Source organism: Parasteatoda tepidariorum, chromosome X1 (assembly GCF_043381705.1).
Source record: "Parasteatoda tepidariorum isolate YZ-2023 chromosome X1, CAS_Ptep_4.0, whole genome shotgun sequence".
NCBI classification, from domain to species: domain Eukaryota; kingdom Metazoa; phylum Arthropoda; class Arachnida; order Araneae; family Theridiidae; genus Parasteatoda; species Parasteatoda tepidariorum.
The window spans coordinates 71025811-71046555 of record NC_092214.1 but is presented as its reverse complement, the minus strand read 5'-3'; the positions used below and the strand labels follow the sequence as shown (position 1 = coordinate 71046555).

The 20745-nt window shown below is 28.8% G+C and overlaps 1 protein-coding gene across 1 annotated transcript in view; it reads left to right on the top strand.

The window, feature by feature from the left end:
- LOC107436807 (guanylate cyclase soluble subunit beta-1-like) overlaps positions 1-20745 on the top strand; it is a 51461-nt gene that overhangs the window by 14010 nt on the left and 16706 nt on the right. The window contains exons 4-6 of the mRNA XM_043040689.2: positions 3190-3464; positions 5223-5632; positions 9110-9376. Of these exons, the coding sequence (XP_042896623.1) occupies positions 3190-3464; positions 5223-5632; positions 9110-9376 (952 nt within the window). The remainder of the gene's footprint in view (positions 1-3189; positions 3465-5222; positions 5633-9109; positions 9377-20745) is intronic.

Sequence of the window (20745 nt, the reverse complement as noted above, 5' to 3'; positions counted from 1 at the left end):
TCTATGTTAAATGTATAAAATTTGTATAGGTGATAAAATTTGGTATAGCAAAATTTAGTAATTTTAAAATGATACCTTAGAGCAGCAGTTCCTAAATAGTGTTCCCTAGGGTTCCGTTGAAGAGTTAAAAGGGCTCCGAGAGTAAGTTAGTAAGTTACCGAGCTAGTTAGAGAGGAGTTAGTGCTTTTTTTAAACCAGTGATGAATTTTGAAAGATCCGATTATATTCAGATCCAACCAATAATTCATAATTTAATTAATATTTCAGTTAACTTTGTGAAATTATTTCTGGTAAAATGCCAAAGAAATAAAAAAAAGCATTTTTTAAAAGAAAAGAAATATTTCTATTAACACTATATTGAGCAAGGAACAATCATTTATAAAATATTGCATAAGTATTTCCTATCAAGCTTCTCAAATCAGAAGAAAATAATAAAATTCTTTAATAAAGAAATATGTTTCCTTAATAACCGTTTTCAACGTTTATAGCAGTTCTTTTAAGTTTTCGTTTCAAAGTAAACCGTAATTCGTCATACTTTATTCATTTTCAGATAATATATATACACTAAAAACATATTCATAGCGAGAATAAATATAGCACAAGAACTGAAAATTTAACTGCCGGACATAAAGCTTTATTTAAGATTATTAACGATAAAACAATGAAAACTCTTCATCTCTCTAATTAAATATTTTAAAAATAGTCTTCTATGGGTAATAGCGTTCACAATTACCTTAGTAAACTTTATTCTTGTAGTCGAAGATCCACCAAAAGAATGGTGATTGTTTAGAGTTCCGCAGCCGAAGAAAATTTGGGAACCGCTGCCTTAGAGCATGGCATAAAAAACATTTATTCGGTTAAATTTACTTTTCAATTTTCTATTTTTTTCTAAATGTCTGGTAATACCAATCATAATTTTTAAAACTAGAATTTCTGGTAAAACGCTGTCGTATAAGCGGAAAACTTACCCAATAATCGGTTTATAAATACCTTATATTTTGTTTGTTTGTTTTTTTTTCCATCAAAATTATGGAGTCTTTTAACAGAAATGTCATTACCATGCAGTAAGGTAATTTTACCAGATTTTTTTCGCCGTCTATATTCCAGTTACACAATAGATTAAATAAATTAAATTTAATTTCATTAAATTTCATTTTTTTTAAGTTTTGGATGTTTTTATATGTAGTAAAATTTTATTATTTTGTAACTTTTTATTACTTATCATTTCCTCACTTTTATTGTTTGTTTATTTTTTTATTAATTTAAAAGTTTTTTCTCTATGGTTCATAAATACCGTATATTTTTTTTCATCAAAATTATGTTCTTTTTTAACATGCTATTACCATGCAGTAAGGTAATCTTACCAGATTTTTTTCACCTTGTATATTCCAGTTACGCAACTGATCCATATATAATCGATCAAACATTGTCTCAGTTTAGATCATATTTGCTTTACGTAATGCAGAACATTGATAAATAAAAATATAATGTAATAAAATCTACATAAACCATTCCCGCTCTTTTCCATACAATTCAACCCTTAATCCAAATAGGAAAATTCTGTTATAGAATCATGATCTTTATTTAGGATTAAAAAGTAAGTTTTAATTTGAGTAAGTCAGTGGAAATGAAGGTAGTGATGAAAAATTAAAACATTCACTGTTTGAGAAAGTTTCATTTTTCCAGTATTTCAAATACTACTATATTTGTCTTCCGGCGTAGAAATATTATACATTCCAAATTTGCTCTGTAACGGCTTACAGCATATAAACATTAGAAATTACACATTGAAGTTAAACATTTAACAGTGGAAGTTTACCTCAAATGTTTGACTTGAAACATCAGCTTAAAAAACATACTGTCTTTTTTGGTGGTTTTAATCTGATATCGTATAGTATTCTAACATAAAGGGTAAAACAATTAAAATACCAGCAATCAAGGGATCAATAACGTCATTTAAAAATTTTCAAAACCCTTTTCAATTATTGGTATTAAAAAATACTTTGAAATCTCTCAAATTATGGGAAGGTTGCGTTTCTATGTTAAAACAAAAATGCGAAACACAATTTAAAGATATCACTGTAAGAATTACAAAAACTGTTCTTTTTTTTATAGAATTTGACAGTAAATAAATATTGTTGTTTCTAAACGCATAACTTAAATTAATAGAAGTTTAAATGAGAAACATATATTGCTTTTTGCAAACGCTAGTACGAATGCAAAAAGTTTTATAAATGTTTATAAGATTTTTAAAAGTTGAACCAAAAAGTTAACTGGAAAATCTTACGTATCACTTACGTAAGAGTACAGAAGATAGCTTTGTACAAATTGATCCTTAACACAAATATGTTTAACTAATTTACTTATTTTTAGTAATTTATAGACCAAGAACATGCATAGTTAATTTAATTAATAACAACGAGATAGAAAAACGTAACGCAAATGCAGGTTAGTTCGATCAAAATGTTCTCCTTGATAGCTAGTTCGTTCCATTGCTTGATTCAGGAGCTTCCTTTTCTTTTGGGTTGGGTTTAAAATTACAAAGCTTCGAAATTAAACATTTCTAACCGTAAACGCAAAAACTGGCCTTGCTGCTCAACGCGATTATAAAATGAAATAAAATGTTCGTGCATATTTGAAACTGTACTTTATTTATCAAACGTATCGTAAATGTATGATAATTTTGGGTTTCCTAGTTTCTATTAGTAGAAATTACATACGATAGAGTTCAGAAATGTCTTATTGATTATAATTTATTGATATGAAAACCAACATGGCAAGCTTGACAAGTTAATTGTAAAATGAATGAATTTCTATAACAGCTATTTCTAGACCAATCTTGTTACAATCTTGTTATCTTAACAGCTAGTCCAGAATTGGAAAGAGCCTCTGATGGCATACATTAACATATCTGACCGTGAGTTCATAAACAATTCTTAATTTTTATGATGTGCCCGATTTCTCCCTTCAAGCTTGTAATTGAATTGAATAAGCCTGAATATTAACTTAAACTTTTCTTACAAAGTTAACAATTGTTTAAACTATTTGGGTATATGATTCCATTTCTTCTCATTTTTACTTCATCACTTCAAGTAGAGTACCCACAAAATGCAGATAAAATTTTTCAAATTCTTACATGCAGTAAATTATGAAGCAATCTTCTTAAAGTTCTCATTGTTTCTACATTAGGAGTTAAAGCAGCAGATATTCTGGAACTCTTTGGACGAGCGTTTTTTGATTTCTGTCAAGAATCCGGATATGATAAAATTCTACAAGTGCTTGGATCATCTCCAAGAGACTTTTTGCAAAATCTGGATGCTCTTCACGATCACTTAGCAACTATTTATCCAGGGATGCGAGCACCATCTTTTCGATGCACAGAACGGCCAGAAGATGGCACCCTTATTCTGCACTATTATTCTGAAAGAGCAGGACTCGAACCTATTGTCATAGGGATTGTAAAAGTAAGACAAAATACTTTGAACTGAAAATATTTTTTACTGAGAAAATGTATGCATTTCAAAAACAATAACGAAAAACATTCATAAGGTCCTCCAATTCGAATTTAGAACATAGCCTAATTTAATCACAGTCCTCAGTCTAATTTAGAACACAAATTGTGTTCTAAATTAGACTAGAAGACTTTCAAAAATGTAAAACGGGAAAACAATTAAAGTTCAAAAACAATTATTTTCTTGGGAAAAGATAAAAATGTTTCTTTTCTTATGATCCTGGTTATAGTTCAAAATTTTTTCCGACTAGTGTCGCTGTAAGTGATTTCCGCATTCTTTCTGCTGCGTTTTGGTATATAAAAATTTCGCTTTCCAATCAAGAAATGTGGTTGTGACTAAATAACAACATTCGAAGATATAGTAATATGATTTTTAATCATTAAAAGATTTCGATAATCTGTCATATAATTGTAAAGCAAGAATAGTTTTTTTTACCTTAACCGTTTTCTTGTCATTAAAATTTTAAAAATTATCAGATTAATTTTAGTTAACAGTTACAGTAGTTAATAAAACAGCAAAGATAATGGTAATAGATATTGTGAGACAAAGAAAGTACTATTAAAACTTGTATAAATTCTTGAAAATACTTAGATCGGAACTCAGAAATCTTATATGCTTCTTTTAATTAGTTCTTTTCATAGAAAATATAAGTCTGATTTAGATAACATTTTACTATCTATTTTTTTATTAAATTAGATTATATTAGATATGATTAATTTCTAATAATATTCTAATTTCGTATGTTCAGGGCATCCTTCATCTAACAGTTATAATGGAATGACAAAAATAATGGTATGCGAGATTGTAAGGCAAATTAAGTGCTATTAAATTTTAAATAAATTCTTGAAAATATTTAAATTTGAACTCAAAAATCTGCTTTTATTTCTTTTGTCGAAACTTTCTGTAAATTATATATTAATCTGATGTTAGAAGAATGTTGAGCTTTTAATTACCATCACTAACACGGGCAGAACGCAAAAAGATTCCTTCTAGTTGGCTATTCTAACGCAACGCTAGAAAATAAATTTCAAAATCACTTTTACAAAAAACACGCCAAGTTTAAATAGAAGAAATTTAAGCATAATTAAAAATTTAGTTTAAAACTTAACACCATTTCTGCAAAAAATCTAAGCCAAAAGTAAAACTTTTTTAGTGCCTTTCATGGAGATGGAGCGGAGACATATGCACGGCAACGGCCGGCGTACTGCCACTGATTTCTCGAAAAAATTCCATTTTTCATTAAATTTGCAGTTTTTTTAACAAATTTTAGATGTTTTTATTTGTTGTAAAATTTGTTTATTTTTGTAACTTCTTATAACGTATCATTTCATTACTTTTATTATTGTTATTTATTTTTTTTTATTATTGTAAAAGTTTTTTTCTCTTTCAATGATAGTTAAAAAATAAAACACATTATTTAGTATAAAATTATGTTATGAAGTTGAAACAAATATGAAAAACCTTACTTTAAAATGATTGCATTTAATTTAGCTGCAAACAAAAATATTTTCTACATTTTATTTTTTAAAAAAATGCATTAAAAGTTAGAATTTTTAGCATCCTTTACGGAAAAATTTGCCACTGCAACATGGCTTGTATGTAGTTTTCTTAGATTTTAATTTGTTAATACCGTTAATAGAACTGAAATTTGAAAACATTACCAAGGAAAAATATGTGATCTTATGTCTTCATGTCTGTTATGTTTTATAGGCTGTGGCATCCAAACTTCACAATACCGAAGTAGATGTGGAAGTTGTCCAAACAAAGGGTCCATTGTGTGACCATGTACAATTCGCTATCAGAGATAGCAATGCATCAAATAAACAATGCGAGCAAGAAGCTGAAGAGCTGGACACCTTGTCTATGGAAAATAAAATAAGTCCTTCGACTTTCTGTAGAGCCTTTCCATTCCATATCATGTTTGATCGTCATCATCTTGTGCGCCAAGTTGGGACATCAGTTGCAAGAGTTTTACCGGCTCTGACTACACCAACTTGTAAAGTTACTCAACTTTTCAAAATGGTCCGCCCACATGTTAGTTTCACTTTCAACAACATTTTAGCCCACATAAATACTGTATTCGTTCTTACAACAGTAGGGAGTGAAAATAGTGATCAAAGGTATGGGGAATAGTTTTCATTAAAATATATTCTGTGTTCACCACCCTTGATGTACATTGCACAATATTGGAAAATTTGGAGTATTTTGAACCATAATATCGTGTTTATTTGCTGAAATATTAATATAGTGTTAAGTTGAAAGATACTATTTTTATCTATTATTACATTATACTAGGCTTCAATTTAAACGGTAACGTGGTTCAATTTGATACCTTATTACGATTTTTATTTTTTATTTTATGACTAACGTTGAAAAACAGACCTTTTTGGGTTTACAGCTATCCATATACAACACTGTAGCCTTGTCTTTGTAATTTTGAACATACACAAGAAGACAAGGGAACTCATGTATCTAGCATTGGGATAGACTAGCTTTCCTGAATACCTTTTTGATAAAACTAAACCGCATTTGCTTTACCATGGAGAGGAAAACCACAAAAACTTTTCGTGACTAACTCAACAATTAGGTATTATGTCAGCACTGAGATCAGTGTTTTCCAAGAGCAGAATTCAACTTCACTAGCCATCGCTGGAGTTTGAACCTGGATCGACTCATTGGGGGGTGACCACACTACCCCCTAAGCCAACCAGCATCACTTTATAATGATTACAATAAATTTTCACCATATTATGGTTCAAAGAGATCAACCAATTTTCTTGACAGAGTAGATACGCTCAAAAATTGGAAAATAAAAATTACTTGGCTTATTGGCCGCAAAATAATATTTAAGTTAAGAAAATAAAAGACTGCTGAATAATTTTTTTTGTACTTTAAATCATACTTGTTTTCTCATTAATTTCGATAGAAAATAGTCAGATTTTGATAAGTTTTTGTTGAGTGCTTCTTTACATTCACTCGTTTTTTCAAGAGATATTCTGAAAATATACTTTTTAGATGTAACCTTTGCAAAACACACATTGCGCACTAGAAAAAAGGGTGAAAGAGTCATGGAAAACAAAAACCTTTTTTGATATGTTTGCTTACAGTGAGAAATTTAAGTGCAATCTAAAAGAAGTATTTATTATTTCATTAAATTCTGAGTTAAAATTAACTAATAAATTTTATTCAAAAGTGCAGAAAAATGACGTAGCTAATGAAAAAATTTACGCAAAAAAAATTTAACTTTTGAAAAGATAATCTGTGGATCGGTACAAAATCAGGTTAGAAGTCATTAAACTCACCTCCGTATAAATTAAGTTGAAATTTCCTGCAATGCGTGGGTGAATATATATATATATATATATATATACACAGGGTGTATCNCTAACCGTGCAGCTCAGGAAGGGGCAATTTCACAATTCTAAATAAGAAGCATTGTTTTTCTATTAAACATTTGGATTCTTCAGAAAAAAGATCCCAATTTAATTTAGAGTGCTTAAAGGAATCTCAAAGTAAAATTTAAAAAGAAAATGGAATTATCTCGAGAAACTCCAAACTCTACCCAGCTTCACCCCCTATGCCGAGATTGGGGATTGGGGGAGGGCCGAGTTTAATGTTATGAAATGTTATATGTTTTATATTTACAAAATATAAAACATATTTTAATTTTATTTTAATTTTCATTTTTATTATATTTCAATTTTATTTTAATTTCATTTTAATTTTATTTAATTTTATTTTAATTTTAATTTATTTTTAATTTATTTTAATTTTATTAATTTTATTAATTTTGATTTATTTTAATTTTATATTAATTTTATTTAAATTTCAATTTATTTTATTTTAATTTTATTTAAATTTCAATTTATTTTATTTTAATTTTATTTTAAATTTATTTCAATTTTATTTTAGTTTTATATTAGTTTTAATTTAATTTTATTTCAATTTTATTTTATTTATTTAGTTATTCATTTATTTGTTTTTGACCAGGCGAGTATTTTTTGAGATTTCCCCATTTTAAACAGTTCTTATCCCATTTTCATTTAGCGGTTACATCTGTGAAACAAAAAGCAAAAGGTTGTAAAGTGAAAGGGAGATATTTCTTTTCTGAAGAATTCAAATATGCAATAAAAAATGGGGGTTTCCATGTAAGAGTTTGAAGTAACATCAGGAGGTGAGGTTAAATGTCGATTTTGTTATCAAAATCAAAACATCTTTTGAAAACATTTCACGCGTATATTTTTAGATTACTGATCCAAACAATATTTATAAAGATATTTCTTCATTTCTATATTCTTCGGACACCCTTTAAATAAATAATAGTGTGCTTTTATTTCATTTCAAGCTGATAGTTTAACCCTTTCTTACCTATTTTTTTCTTTAAAATCAACAAATTATTTTTTCAAAACTTTTTTGTGGCATAAGCAGAAGTTATGCAATTCTTTATTTTCTTTATTTATATGACTAGATTTTTTTTATTGTGACTAGATTATTTTTTGTTTGCTATGTAGAAAATTAATTTCGCCCTCATTCGAACTCAATTTTAACGAGAAAAAGGGCTGATGCAATCTCTCGCTAAATCACACAGCTCGTTTAACCAGATTTGGCCAAAATTATGCACAAAAACGTGTGTAAACACGTACAATGTATTAGCAATGAAAATAATATTTAGAATTGAGAGAAAGGAGACCTTCCATTTCTAAATGGTCTATAATCTAGCATAATATTTGGAAATGTAATACTGTAATTTACTCAGCTTCAAAGTTCGAAAATGAACTAAAAAATGCATTCACAGCCAGCTTTTACATTTGACCACTTTGTCTGAACTGGTTACCCTCTCTTCAAACGTAAACACCACAACCAATGAGAGGAGTTTCAACCACGACAGTTTTAATATCCACCTTGCTGCATATACACGACGGTTGTTTGGTTAGTTAATGAGATCGAACTCACGATGCACAGCTCTCTACCAGCACCGACTACACAACCGAAGCGTAATAGATAAGTACTGCATTTAGCACGAAACCATTTTTTGAAAGCATCGTCTTTTTTATAAACTTTTTCATTAATGTTTTTGAGCTTTTAAAGTTTTCTGAAGTTCCTTGACTCGACTGGAAATAAAATTTTCCAGTAATACACATAAAGGACTTACTCATTACACACAATATATGAGTAATTTAAATTTAATGTGTGTTTTAAAATTCCTCTGATTTGAAAAGAAAATTAACAAGCAGTCAGATGCATTTTCACTGACAACTTCAATAAAATAATCTTCAAGAAATTCAAATAAAATTGCTCTTTAATTCATGCTTACAAAAAAAGAATGTTAAATAGGGTTTCAAAATTAAATCAACCATTTTGTTAAATTAACTTCATTATCTCTCTAAATCGATCTCTCTAAATCAGGGCTCACAAGATTGGCTGTAAAGACATTGAAATTAATGGAATATAAATTAAAACATTTTATTAAATTTTAGCTAGTTATTTTTAGCGCAATTTAAACAGAAAAAGTAGTTCATTTCAGAAGTAGTTTAAGGTAAGAATGGGTTAAACAAAGTACATACTTCTAATTTTATTATTCTTCGTAAAACATTTAGCATGAGACTAAAAGGCCAAATGCTTTACCTACCAGAAACAGACCATATGCTCTTTTTATGTTCACCAAGTGTTCTCAATTTGGATGATTTGAATAGAAGAAGCCTCTACCTCAGCGATATTCCATTACACGATGCCACAAGAGATTTGGTTCTTCTTTCCGAACACTTCGTTGCAGAATATAAGTTAACAAAGAACTTAGAAATTCTTACTGATAAACTTCAACAAACCCACAGAGAATTGGAAGACGAGAAACAAAAAACCGACAAGTAAGTTGAATTTAGATTTTACACTAAAAACTCCCTCGCATATTAGAAGAATCAATAATTTCAGTATAATAGTTTACATTACAGGAATTAAGAATTCCCTAAAGTTTACACTAGAGTAATTAGGATCTCCTATATTATAGTTTACATTAGAGGAATGAAGGATCCATATTAGAGTTTACATTAAAAGAATTTAAAAGTTTTATCTCATTTAATAAATTAAGCGATAAAACTTAAGCGAAAAGATATACTTGATAATGTAAAAACTTCATTTGCATCAAAAATTATAAAGGTGAAAAAACTGACATGTTTCGTGTGCTCTAAAATGGGAGGCTATTCTCAAGACTCACCAGGCGTAAATGAGGAGAACAAAACATATATATAACAGAAAACGTGAAGTTGCCACAGAAAATGGAAAATAAATGAAAGTGGGAAACGAAATTGCAAAAACCGTGGTAGACCAGCGAGGCAAATCAGGGTTAAAAATTTATGTTATTTACTAGGAATTTGGCATTCATATTAATGAAACAAGATTCCAGATCATCAAGATGAGCTGATGTGCCAAAAAAGATTTTTGGCATTTTTGAAATTGAATGTATGCCCGAGGCTCCAACAATGCGTGGTATAAGATGTCTTATCGAATTCTTGATAACGGTTATAGATTTCATGCTCCCTTAATTTAAATTTTAAAGCACGTCTTGACTGTCCAATGTAGCCAAAGTTGCGTTTGCAAAGTATGAGGAAAATTCCCCACCGAGTCTTAGTACCTTTATGTCTCTTTAAAATTGTTAACAGGCCTGAAAATGACTTTGAACCAAAACGGAATACGGTATAAGCAATTCTGTAGCAAACGGAAAGATAAACGGTTTAGTAACAGTCTCATTTTTAAAAAATGGACTTTTTGGTTAAAAAAGTTTAACTACATCGGAATTAATTAAAAAAGGACTACACGTTTAACCTCCAGCAAGCGGAGGAAGTTAAATTCGGAATAAGAGTCAAAGCAAAGGTTAAATGCACAGAAAATTTCTAGCGATTAGGGTTATTAGAATTAAGATGGGGAAGAGGTAAAGGCACAGCAAAATGTTTACTATAAACAGAAATGGAAAAATGATCAGGTTAGTTAGTTACTAGAACATCTAAAAAAGTAGAGTCAAACTAATTTCAGCATCTAAAATAAATTAAATGATTGGGTCAACAGAGTTGACAGCAGAAAGTAACCATTTAAGATTTGGATCACATTCTACTAAGACAAGCGCGTCGTCAACATATTTTTTCCACTATGAGAGTTGGAATAATTTAAAGACTTTTCCTTCAAATTCCACATTTATAGTTTTTGATGAAAATAAAATTTTAACATTATTGGAGATTACGCTAGCAGAACTAGAAGTCCTATACTAGAGTTTACACTGAAGGAATTTTCAACCATATTAGTGTTTACACTAAGGAAATTGAAGAGCTTGAGTTAATTTCATGATAAGCCATATTTCGAAATTATGGCCAGTTCGCGCTTGTGATAAAAAAAAATCACTATGATATAACCAGGTGTTATTGTGTATTCTGCAGTCTAGTGGAAATTCCGTAAAAAAGAAACTATGGCACAGTAATCTCCTTCGGGAAAAAAGTGTGGCTTATCACTATATTTTCTTTGGCAAAAAATCCTTCCCAATATTCGATCTAACACTAGATTAATTTAGAAACATTCTGGGGCGTATTTTGATTAATTTCCAATGAAGACGTTTTAATTTTTTAAATTTTCTGAATAGATTAAAAAAATTTGCTAGATTTAAACTCTTAGAAGTATTAATAAGAATGGAGAAATTCCACAAATAAAACATTAATCCTTAATCCCATTTTCCAAGAAACAATGCTTTTCAATCTTGTCTCATTAATAACGCCAAAATTATTATGTTATGTTCTTTTATGTGTTTATTTATTTGAGACTAAAGATAATCACATTTTCTACAATGTAAAGTTGGATTTCTTATCCATACATTTTAATTTAAGAGCTTCTATGTATTTCGAAAGTTTCATTTTTCCACTTTTCTCGTATGTATAAAAATAATTCAGTAAGCACTCTAAAAATTAAATATGTTTATTTAAAAGTCAGCAATGATTAAAATTTTGCTATCTTAGTAATAGTATAGAAACTCCAAAGAAAAACACGAAACTCCTTTAATTAACAAAGCAAATTAAAACTCCGGTTTTACACTAAATTATTGATTGAATAACAATGAAAAAGGATAAATAAAAAAAAATTTAAAAAAAGAGACCTACAAATTTAAATTTATAATAATGTTTCTTTTGAGTTGTTCTCAGTTTTAATACACGAAAATAAGAATTTTCATTAAAAAATTAAGAAAACTGATAATAAATATTTTAGAATAGAGTCTTAAGTAGTATCAATATATAAGACTACATCGAAATATCGCATGTACATCGAAATATAATCAACATTTTCCAAAGAATATACTTCATGCTTGAATATTAAATATAAATCTAGAAATCGAGTATTAAATATAAAAAATCAAACTATGAGTTAGAAAGAGTGCACTGTACAATATTTACATACAATATACTAACTTGCATTACCTATTTCAAGAATATATACTTGTCCTCGTCAGTTTTTCTTTAACCTTCTTTTTAGTAAAATTTGCAAAAATAAAATAAAAGAATATCGATATATCTCGTGAAATATGGTTATACATATATAACGTTATTTTAAACTTCAGCACGATGTTTGAAATATTTTTAGGACTGCAGGCTATTGCACTTAACCTTTAAAGAAAACTTCCATTTTTGTTAATATTTTAAGACAATTACAGCTTAAATCAATATTGACTAATTCAATAAATGACATTTCGAATCTGATGTATTGATATAACATTCCTCATCAATCTTTAATGCCTCTTTTTTTTTAATTATGCCATTTATTAAATTATTATATAGTAGCATTTTGATTTTTATCTGAATATTTATTGCGACACATTTTATTTTGCAAACAAAAAAATTAATATTTATTAATTTTACCCGTATCATTATTATGAAGAGTAATTTCTTTTCATTAGGTAACATAACTCATGAACACAGCTTTATTGTTTTATTTGAAATCAACCTTTTTAAATACAAAAGACTAACTTTTATGGAAATTTACAAGATATCGATTAAAAACGTGCATCGAGCCAAAAAGAAAATAACTTTTGTTTTCACGTAATAAGTGTCATTTTTGATGGGGTTGATCATGTGATAATTCGAACAAACTACTTATTAAGTAACGAAATCAAATAAAAACCGTTATTCTTGTAAATTAAAATAAAATTTTAAGTAAAATTTAAATAAGAAAATAAAGAAAGAAACAATAAGCAACTCATTATGTCAAATTTGCAATGCATGTTATGTGCCTCAATTAATACAGTAAAAGTCTGTTTGTAACAGCAGATAGATTTGTCGTCATGAACAAATATACATGTTTAATGTAAAAATCGTAGTAAAAAAAGACAAAAAAATAAAATAAAGTGCATTCGCGGGTTTTAACATTATCTCTATCAGTGAATGCTGATTTTAATAGTTAGCTGTCAGGACGGGAAATAACAGAACATTGCACATATATTAATTTGAAATGTGAGGCATGTTTCCTAAAAATAGTAGAAGAATTTTTCTTGTGTAAGGAAAAAGATAACTTGGCCGATGGTCGCACTAACGTTATCATTATAAACATAAAAATTTAAGATTGCAAGAAGGAAATAAGTGAAATAGGGAATATAGGAAGAAAGTAAGCTGCATTTTAATTTTCACTTTTGTGTAGTAATACCACAATAAAAAAATTCTGTTTAATTTACAGAAAACTCTCAGCTGGTGTGCCGGTATGAAATTGTTTATTTCATTAAAAAAACTCTGATGCTTATAAGCGAACGCCTGTTTTTTAAGCAGATGAATATTATTTTAACAAGCAAACTCTATTATTTTTACAAAAAAAATAAGTAAATATGCCAGCATTGTGGTCAGTGCTAACCGAGAGCAGAATTTGTAAGACGCCTTGATTCAAAACCGGGTCTCTTAAATGAAATGCCTTCAAAGGCAAGTCAATCGCAGAGACTTTGGCTAATTCAAATAAATGAACATCTTATTAATTTATACCAAACTTATTTAAAAGCTTGCGTTGGATTTTTCCATGTATTACTATGGTGATTTCCCACAGCAGGAATGTTGGGATTTTACACAGACATGAAACTATGAAAAAGCAACGCATTTTGGACATCCCCTGAACCACGATAAATCTGGTGTTTGGTTTTGGAGAAAAAAAACTTTAAGATGGCTTTCCTACTTATTTAAATCATATTTAAGTGGAAAAACTTTCAAAACTATAGTGGCCCACCTTGAAAAATGTCTGGCACTTTAACTTAACGAAAAATTATATCTCAAAACAAATAATAATCAGGTAGTGCATCAATTGAACAATTAAATCGAATCGCAATTTTATTTATACAATGTTCAAACTATGAAATAATTGCTAAGAAGTAAGAGCAAGTATGGAAAATAGTATAATTATTTGAAAAAAAGTTAAACTTATGTTACGGTAAGCAATACAATAAGCATGGCAAAAGCTGAAATTTAAACTGAGTTTTAATCCATTTATGATTAAGGTGAAAAGCAGAAAAACAATATTTTGAAAACCTGCATTAAATATACTGAGAAAGAGTGTAAAGAAAAAGGAATTTTCTGCAGCGCTCAGGAAATGATTAAATACAGAAAAAAAAAATCTTCATTTTTAAACAGCTTTTTTTTTCTATGAAAAATAATGTTTTTTTTTTTCAGTAGAATTTACAGTTGTTTTTAACAATGCAGAAATAAATAAATAGATCTTCAGTTTTGCCCTTTTCGTATAAAATTGCTTACTTAAACAACGGATTTTTTTCCTTCCAAAAAAATGTGTCATAGCGGAATGTGTAATAGCGGAAAGTTAATAATTTTGAAATCGTTCTAAATGCACAATTTTTGCATCTTTGTTAGCCCTATGACGGTGACTTAAAAAAATATCGTAATAGCGGACTTCTTGTGTAATACGCCGTACTTGTTGCATTCAACTATTACGAATTATTCAAAACAATGAATTTACTTGAATACTTAACAGTACATTTAAACCAAAATATGTTCTACATAATAGGTAGTTATAGTTTTTTCTTTTTTAACTTCGCCAACTGACATACATCTGTCTTCCCTAACATCACAGCAACAAATAAATAAATAATCCCAAGAAACTGAAGCGGTGAGATATTACCTGATTCATTCGCTTCCAAAATTTAAAAATAGCAATTGTCATCCCACAGTTTCAAGCCCTTCAAAAATAGGCGTTCATTTTCAAGACTTGTCAGGCGTGAATGAGAAGAAATAAAAGTGATTTGAAATTAAAAATGTAAAGTAATCAACGAAATATGGGAAATAAAGATGAGAAACAAAACTAAAAAAAACCGCGGTAACCGTTAGAGAGGAAAAAGGAAAAACAGAACGAGAAAAACCACGGTAGCCGAGAGGGGCAAATCAGAGTAAAATGCATTTCCACGTGCTATGGAGAGGTGATGAGTAATTAATGTCGTTATTTGGGGAGTCAGAAAAATATGAATAAAACAAGATATACCAGGTCATCAAGATGAGCTGATGTGATTGGGTTGGAAATAATGTTCGTCTTATCTGTAATAATTTCGGCCTTGAATTTATGCCAAAGATTCCAACAATGTGCAGCAATTGAAGATTTATCGAAGTCTTGATAATAAACTATCAATCATGTCCCTTAAGTTTAAACTTTCTATATCCGTCTATTTTGTCGACTGTTATTTTATTTTATAACCGTCGTTGAACAACCGACCCAATTTTATGTGTTTACGACTACTAATGTTCAACTCCGTAGCCTTGTAATTTTGAACCCAATCTAGAAGACAAGGGAACTCCTTGATCGAGCATTGGGAGAAAGTTTGCCTTCGTGGAGGACTTTTTTGATGGAACAAACCCGCATTTGCGTTACATGGGAAAGAAGACCACGAGAACCTCCCACGGTTAGCCTGACGGCAAGGGGACTCTAACCCATGATCCGTCTACCACTAAGGTTATTTCACGTCAGCACTGTGGTCCATGCAAGCCGGATGCGGAATTCGTATCGACTGGGATTCGAACCCGGTTCGCGTCATTTGAAGGCGAATGCTCTATCCCCTGAGCCATCGCGGCTCATTGAGTGTTATTTACTATTTATGTATTTATGAAGCAAATTAAGTTTTTAATCAGGTAATGTCACTGCAAATAATTTAAAATCGCATCCTTTATCAATACCCCCACCTTATGAGCATTTGAATGGTTCGAAACAGGACTTCCGTATGCTGTGTAACTTTAAGATATAAGACAAGAAAAGGATAAGAATATTTGACTCTTATAAAAGTGTCTAAAAGAAAACAGCATACAAAGAATTAGAAATTGCGACGAACAATAGACATTCCATACCTACTGAATTTCAATCATTGTATAAATGGATGAATGATATAAAATGGTCAGAGCAGCTTTTGTGTTGAAGGGAATTTTGATAATTATACCAGAGAACGTGTATTGTGCTATTAATACATATCTTCATCCTCTTCAGATAGATGCCAAACCATTAGAGGACTCTTATCCTTGCCAATCTCCATAACTCTATTATTAATAATATTCTGATATGTATTTAGCTTTAGCAGAGATCAAAATTTAAAAATAGTAAAATGTTTGATACCTAAATATAAAAACATGATCCGTGCAAACTGCAAAAAATATATTTTTCAAAAGACTAAAGGGTACTTTGTAATAAATAAAGTTAAATTGGTGTTTAAATCTATGCAAAATTTGGTACTTCACTTAAAACCTACACTATTGGAATTTTCATTCTGAAATTACGGTAAAATAACGGCAGCAGCCTGTCTATCCGATTAACCATAAGTTTATGATTAGGAAAAATTATTTAGGTTTACGGTTTTGAAACAGTTTACAACTGGTATAGTTTAAAAACCGTAAATACTGAAATATACGGCTTCGTAACCATTTCAGCTGACATAGTTTTTAAACTAAAAGAAATGATACTTAAAAGACCTTAGAGCTTTGTGGGTGTAACACAATTTATACGTTAATGATAGTTCGTATTCTAATAGTCCAGGGTCATTGATTGAAGAGTGCAAGATACAGGAAATGCTTCGTGTATTGTAGGAATGGTAGAAATATTATGGTATCAACGCTGGGATTTGAACCCCTGTTCGACCGGTCTTGAGATTGACCGATTAACCCTTTCTGCTACAGTGTGTACCCAACTGCACGGAACAAAATGGTTTCAAAAGGTGGGTCTAGTAAGTGCGGATAAAAATCCTGGTTGTTAAACCGTATTGGGTAAAAACAATTAATAAACGTTTTTTCTAACACTTAATAGTTTGAATATCATCTTTTTTTACGGTTATTAGCCTGTTTGGGTTAAATATGGTAAAATTACAATTTAAAAAGTTTTAATTTGGTCATTTTTACCGAGAAATTTCTAGCAGTGTCAGGAAATTAAAATTTTAAAGATTAATATATGTTTTAGCACTTTGATTTGTTAGAACAGTTTAAGCATTTTTAACAAAGTAAAAAAATCAAAAGCATTTATTTCGAATTTTCAGTTTTTGTATTTTATGGAATAAAGATTACTTATGTTACTTAAACTCTATTTATAATATAAATTGCTTTAGGCCATGTTAGTTTAATACACAATATAACACAACACAATTTGTTTATTTGCATATATGTGTAAATTGTATGGAATGAGGCTACTTTATATTTTAAAATCTAATAATTTTTATTTACTAATGCATAGTATGTATATTTTAATAACTTTGCTTATTAAAAAAGCATTGTAAAAAAATATCCCAACCAAATGCTCCCTATCTAACATAAAACAGGAACTTACAGATTTTTGTGTTTAAAAAGAAGCAAGTTGGAGATGAATAATGTTCAGCAATAAAATCAATCATAAAACAAAAACTAAATTTCCTTTTAAAAAAATTCATTACATCTTCTAATTGTATTACTAGAATGGAAACTTCTAAGTCGATGATTTATCTCAAAAATCGTTTTATTGCGTGATCATTTTATTGCGTGAACGATATCTTTAAAATCAACTTACTTCGTTACACAGCTCGCTTTTGATATAAAAAAAATACTTCTGTTAACTTTCATTTTAATGGCATTACTAGATAATTTGTAAAAGAAATAGAAAAAATCATTTTTAACTTATGGGGTTCGTTTTAAGCATTGTTCTTACTTTAAATCAGTGGAAACTTTCCGAAAAACGAAAATATTTTTGCTATATAGGAATTCTTCAAAAACTTAGTTTCAATGCTTTATTTTAAGAAAATTCATAAAATTAATTATATGTATAATAGAATTTTTCTTTTACTTTTTTTTTAAGTTTAAAATTTTAAAAAGTTCTGGAGGAATTTGAGAAAGTTTTTACCATTCACTCACTAAGCGAGAAGCTCTATTTTTCATTTATTCATTTAGAGTTTAATAAAATTTAATATGATTCTAATTAGTCGCTAACTTAATATGACGCCAATTAGAACCATATCAGTGTACTTCTCAAACTTAACATGATTATACGATACAATGATTGAAATTGAACAGAAATGTAATTTAATTTAGCATCTTATTAATGTTGTATTTTATTCGAGCCGTATTATGGGGGGAGCTGCTAATATTGTGTCAACTAATATAAAATTAGATAATCATCTTTAAAAACTTTATATTTTTGCTCTTTCTGAAATAACACTTCGTACAAATAAGAGACAAAAAATTTAGAAAGCTATTATTTCTATTTTTTAACTAAGAATTTTTTAACGTTAAAACTTTTTTTTAAAAAAATCTTTAAGTTCATTAAAAATCAAAATATTTTTGACGAATTTAGGAAACATCGTTTTTTTAGGTGTTTCATGAAAATTTGTTTACTTAAATTCATGAAATTTGTATATTTAAAATGTATTAGCAAATTTGTATATTTTGTATTATATTTTAACACATACGTGTTTTATTCAGTACCGAAACCATTTGCACGTTTGAAGAAAGAGAAGATTGCCAAATCTTCGTTTAGATTTGAGCACCAACTTATCAAATAAAATTAACTCTGAAAAATATTATACTTTTTCCGTTTCGCTTTTATACTTTTTTCGTTTTTATATTTTTTTTATACTTTTTTCGTTTTTATATTTTTTTGTTTTGTTTTTATACTTCTTCATTTTTATTCTTTTGCACATAATATTGTTGCAACCTTAGTTTTTTACATTACTGGACGAAATAACTGCACAAATTAATGCATCATATACTTATTTCATTTTATAACCACTGTTGAACAGCCTACCCAATTTTTGAGTTTACGACTACCAATGTTCAACTCTGCAGCTTTATAATTTTGAACCCAAGCCATAAAACAAGGGAACTCCGGGATTTAATATTAGATGAAATTACCTTTGTAGAGGACTTTTTGATGGAACTAACTCGCCCTTGCGTTACATGGGGAGAAAAACCTCGAACGATTCCCACAATTACCCTGACGACAAGGGAACTCTAACCCATGATCCATCTCTAACTGAGGATATTTTACGTCAGCACTGTAATCGGTGCACAATTCTTATCGACCAGCCATAGCTGGGATTCAATCCCGGGTCACCTCATTAGGAGGCAAACGAAGTATCCCCTGAACGACCATGACTTATTATCTGATACTTTAGTTTTATTTGGGAGGAAATCATTTCAAGTTTACGTTTTTTTTAGTTTGCAGTAAATTTTCATGGTTTAACGCTTAACTGTTTTTTTTCTAACAGTTAACAATTTTTTATGAGCAAGAATTATCGATAAAAAAAATTGCATTACTTGAGACATCTTGAAAACATCTTCTTAAATGCTAATTACAAATAGTTTGAAATTTCACTTACATGAAATTATGCTCCGTATTTATAATATTAATAATACTCTTAATATTTATAATGTCTCCGCAGGAAATAAAAGTTATTGCAAACTGTTTTGACTTAAGATATTGTTTGCCGCATTCTATCTCGATTACATCATAATAAATAAAGAAATCTACAACCTTTAAATTTATAATTTATCTCCGCATATTCTTTAATAAACAAGATATTTCTCTGTTATGCTTCTAGAATGTTTAAACAAACAATGTTTAAATTGCGGAAAGATGTTAATATGATTGATGAGGAATTTGAATATAATTATTGCGCAATTTGAATATAATTGTTGAGCAATTTGAATATATTCATAACTTTCTTTTTTATACAAATCCAAGTAAAAAAAATCATTCACCATATCTCTTATACTTAGCCATTTTGTAATTCCAAGATAATTTATGTTTCATAATTATTCCCATCTTATTGTCATCGTGTAAAGAATCGAAACACCCCAATCAGACTGCATCATCTTAATTGCGTCGTTCCATTTAGAGAAACGCATGCAGTTAATATCGTTGAAGATTATCAGCGCTCTCAAGAAAACATCTTCTTAAATGGTAATTATGGATGGTTTGAAATTTCCCTTACCCGAAATGTATTCTATGGTGATATTAATAATGCTTCATATGAAATACGTGCCATTACTAATGATTGTTTTGGAGTACGAAATTATTTGCTGAATTGCATCATGATTACAGCAATTTATAAAGAATGAAGAAATCTACGCCTTTTATATTAATACAATTTATTTACATGCGTTTTTTTAATAAAAACATTTTGTTATCAAATATTTAGAACTTTTTAAAACAAGCAATATTTAAGCTTTAAATATTGCGAAATTATTTGCTGAATTGCATCATGATTACAGCAATTTATAAAGAATGAAGAAATCTACGCCTTTTATATTAATGCAATTTATTTACATGCGTTTTTTTAATAAAAACAATTTGTTATCAAATATTTAGAACTTTTTAAAACAAGCAATATTTAAGCTTTAAATATATTTGCTGAATTGCATCATGATTACAGCAATTTATAAAGAATGAAGAAATCTACGCCTTTTATATTAGTACAATTTATTTACAAACGTTTTTTAATAAAAACATTTTGCTATGAGCCATTTAGAATTTTTAAAAACAAGCAATATGTATGCTTTAAATATAGCGAAATTTAAAGCAGTTTACTTACTTTTTAACGCATTTCACGTTTAAAGACGGTAAGTTCAGGTTGGATAAAGGTAGAACAAAAATCTGGACTTTTTTACTATTCTAAATTGTATATAATAAAAATTGTTATAAACATTTATACATTATTGTTGTTATACATTACATTATTTTTATTACTTAATTTGATAAACGTGAAAATGTCTTAAATTTTTAG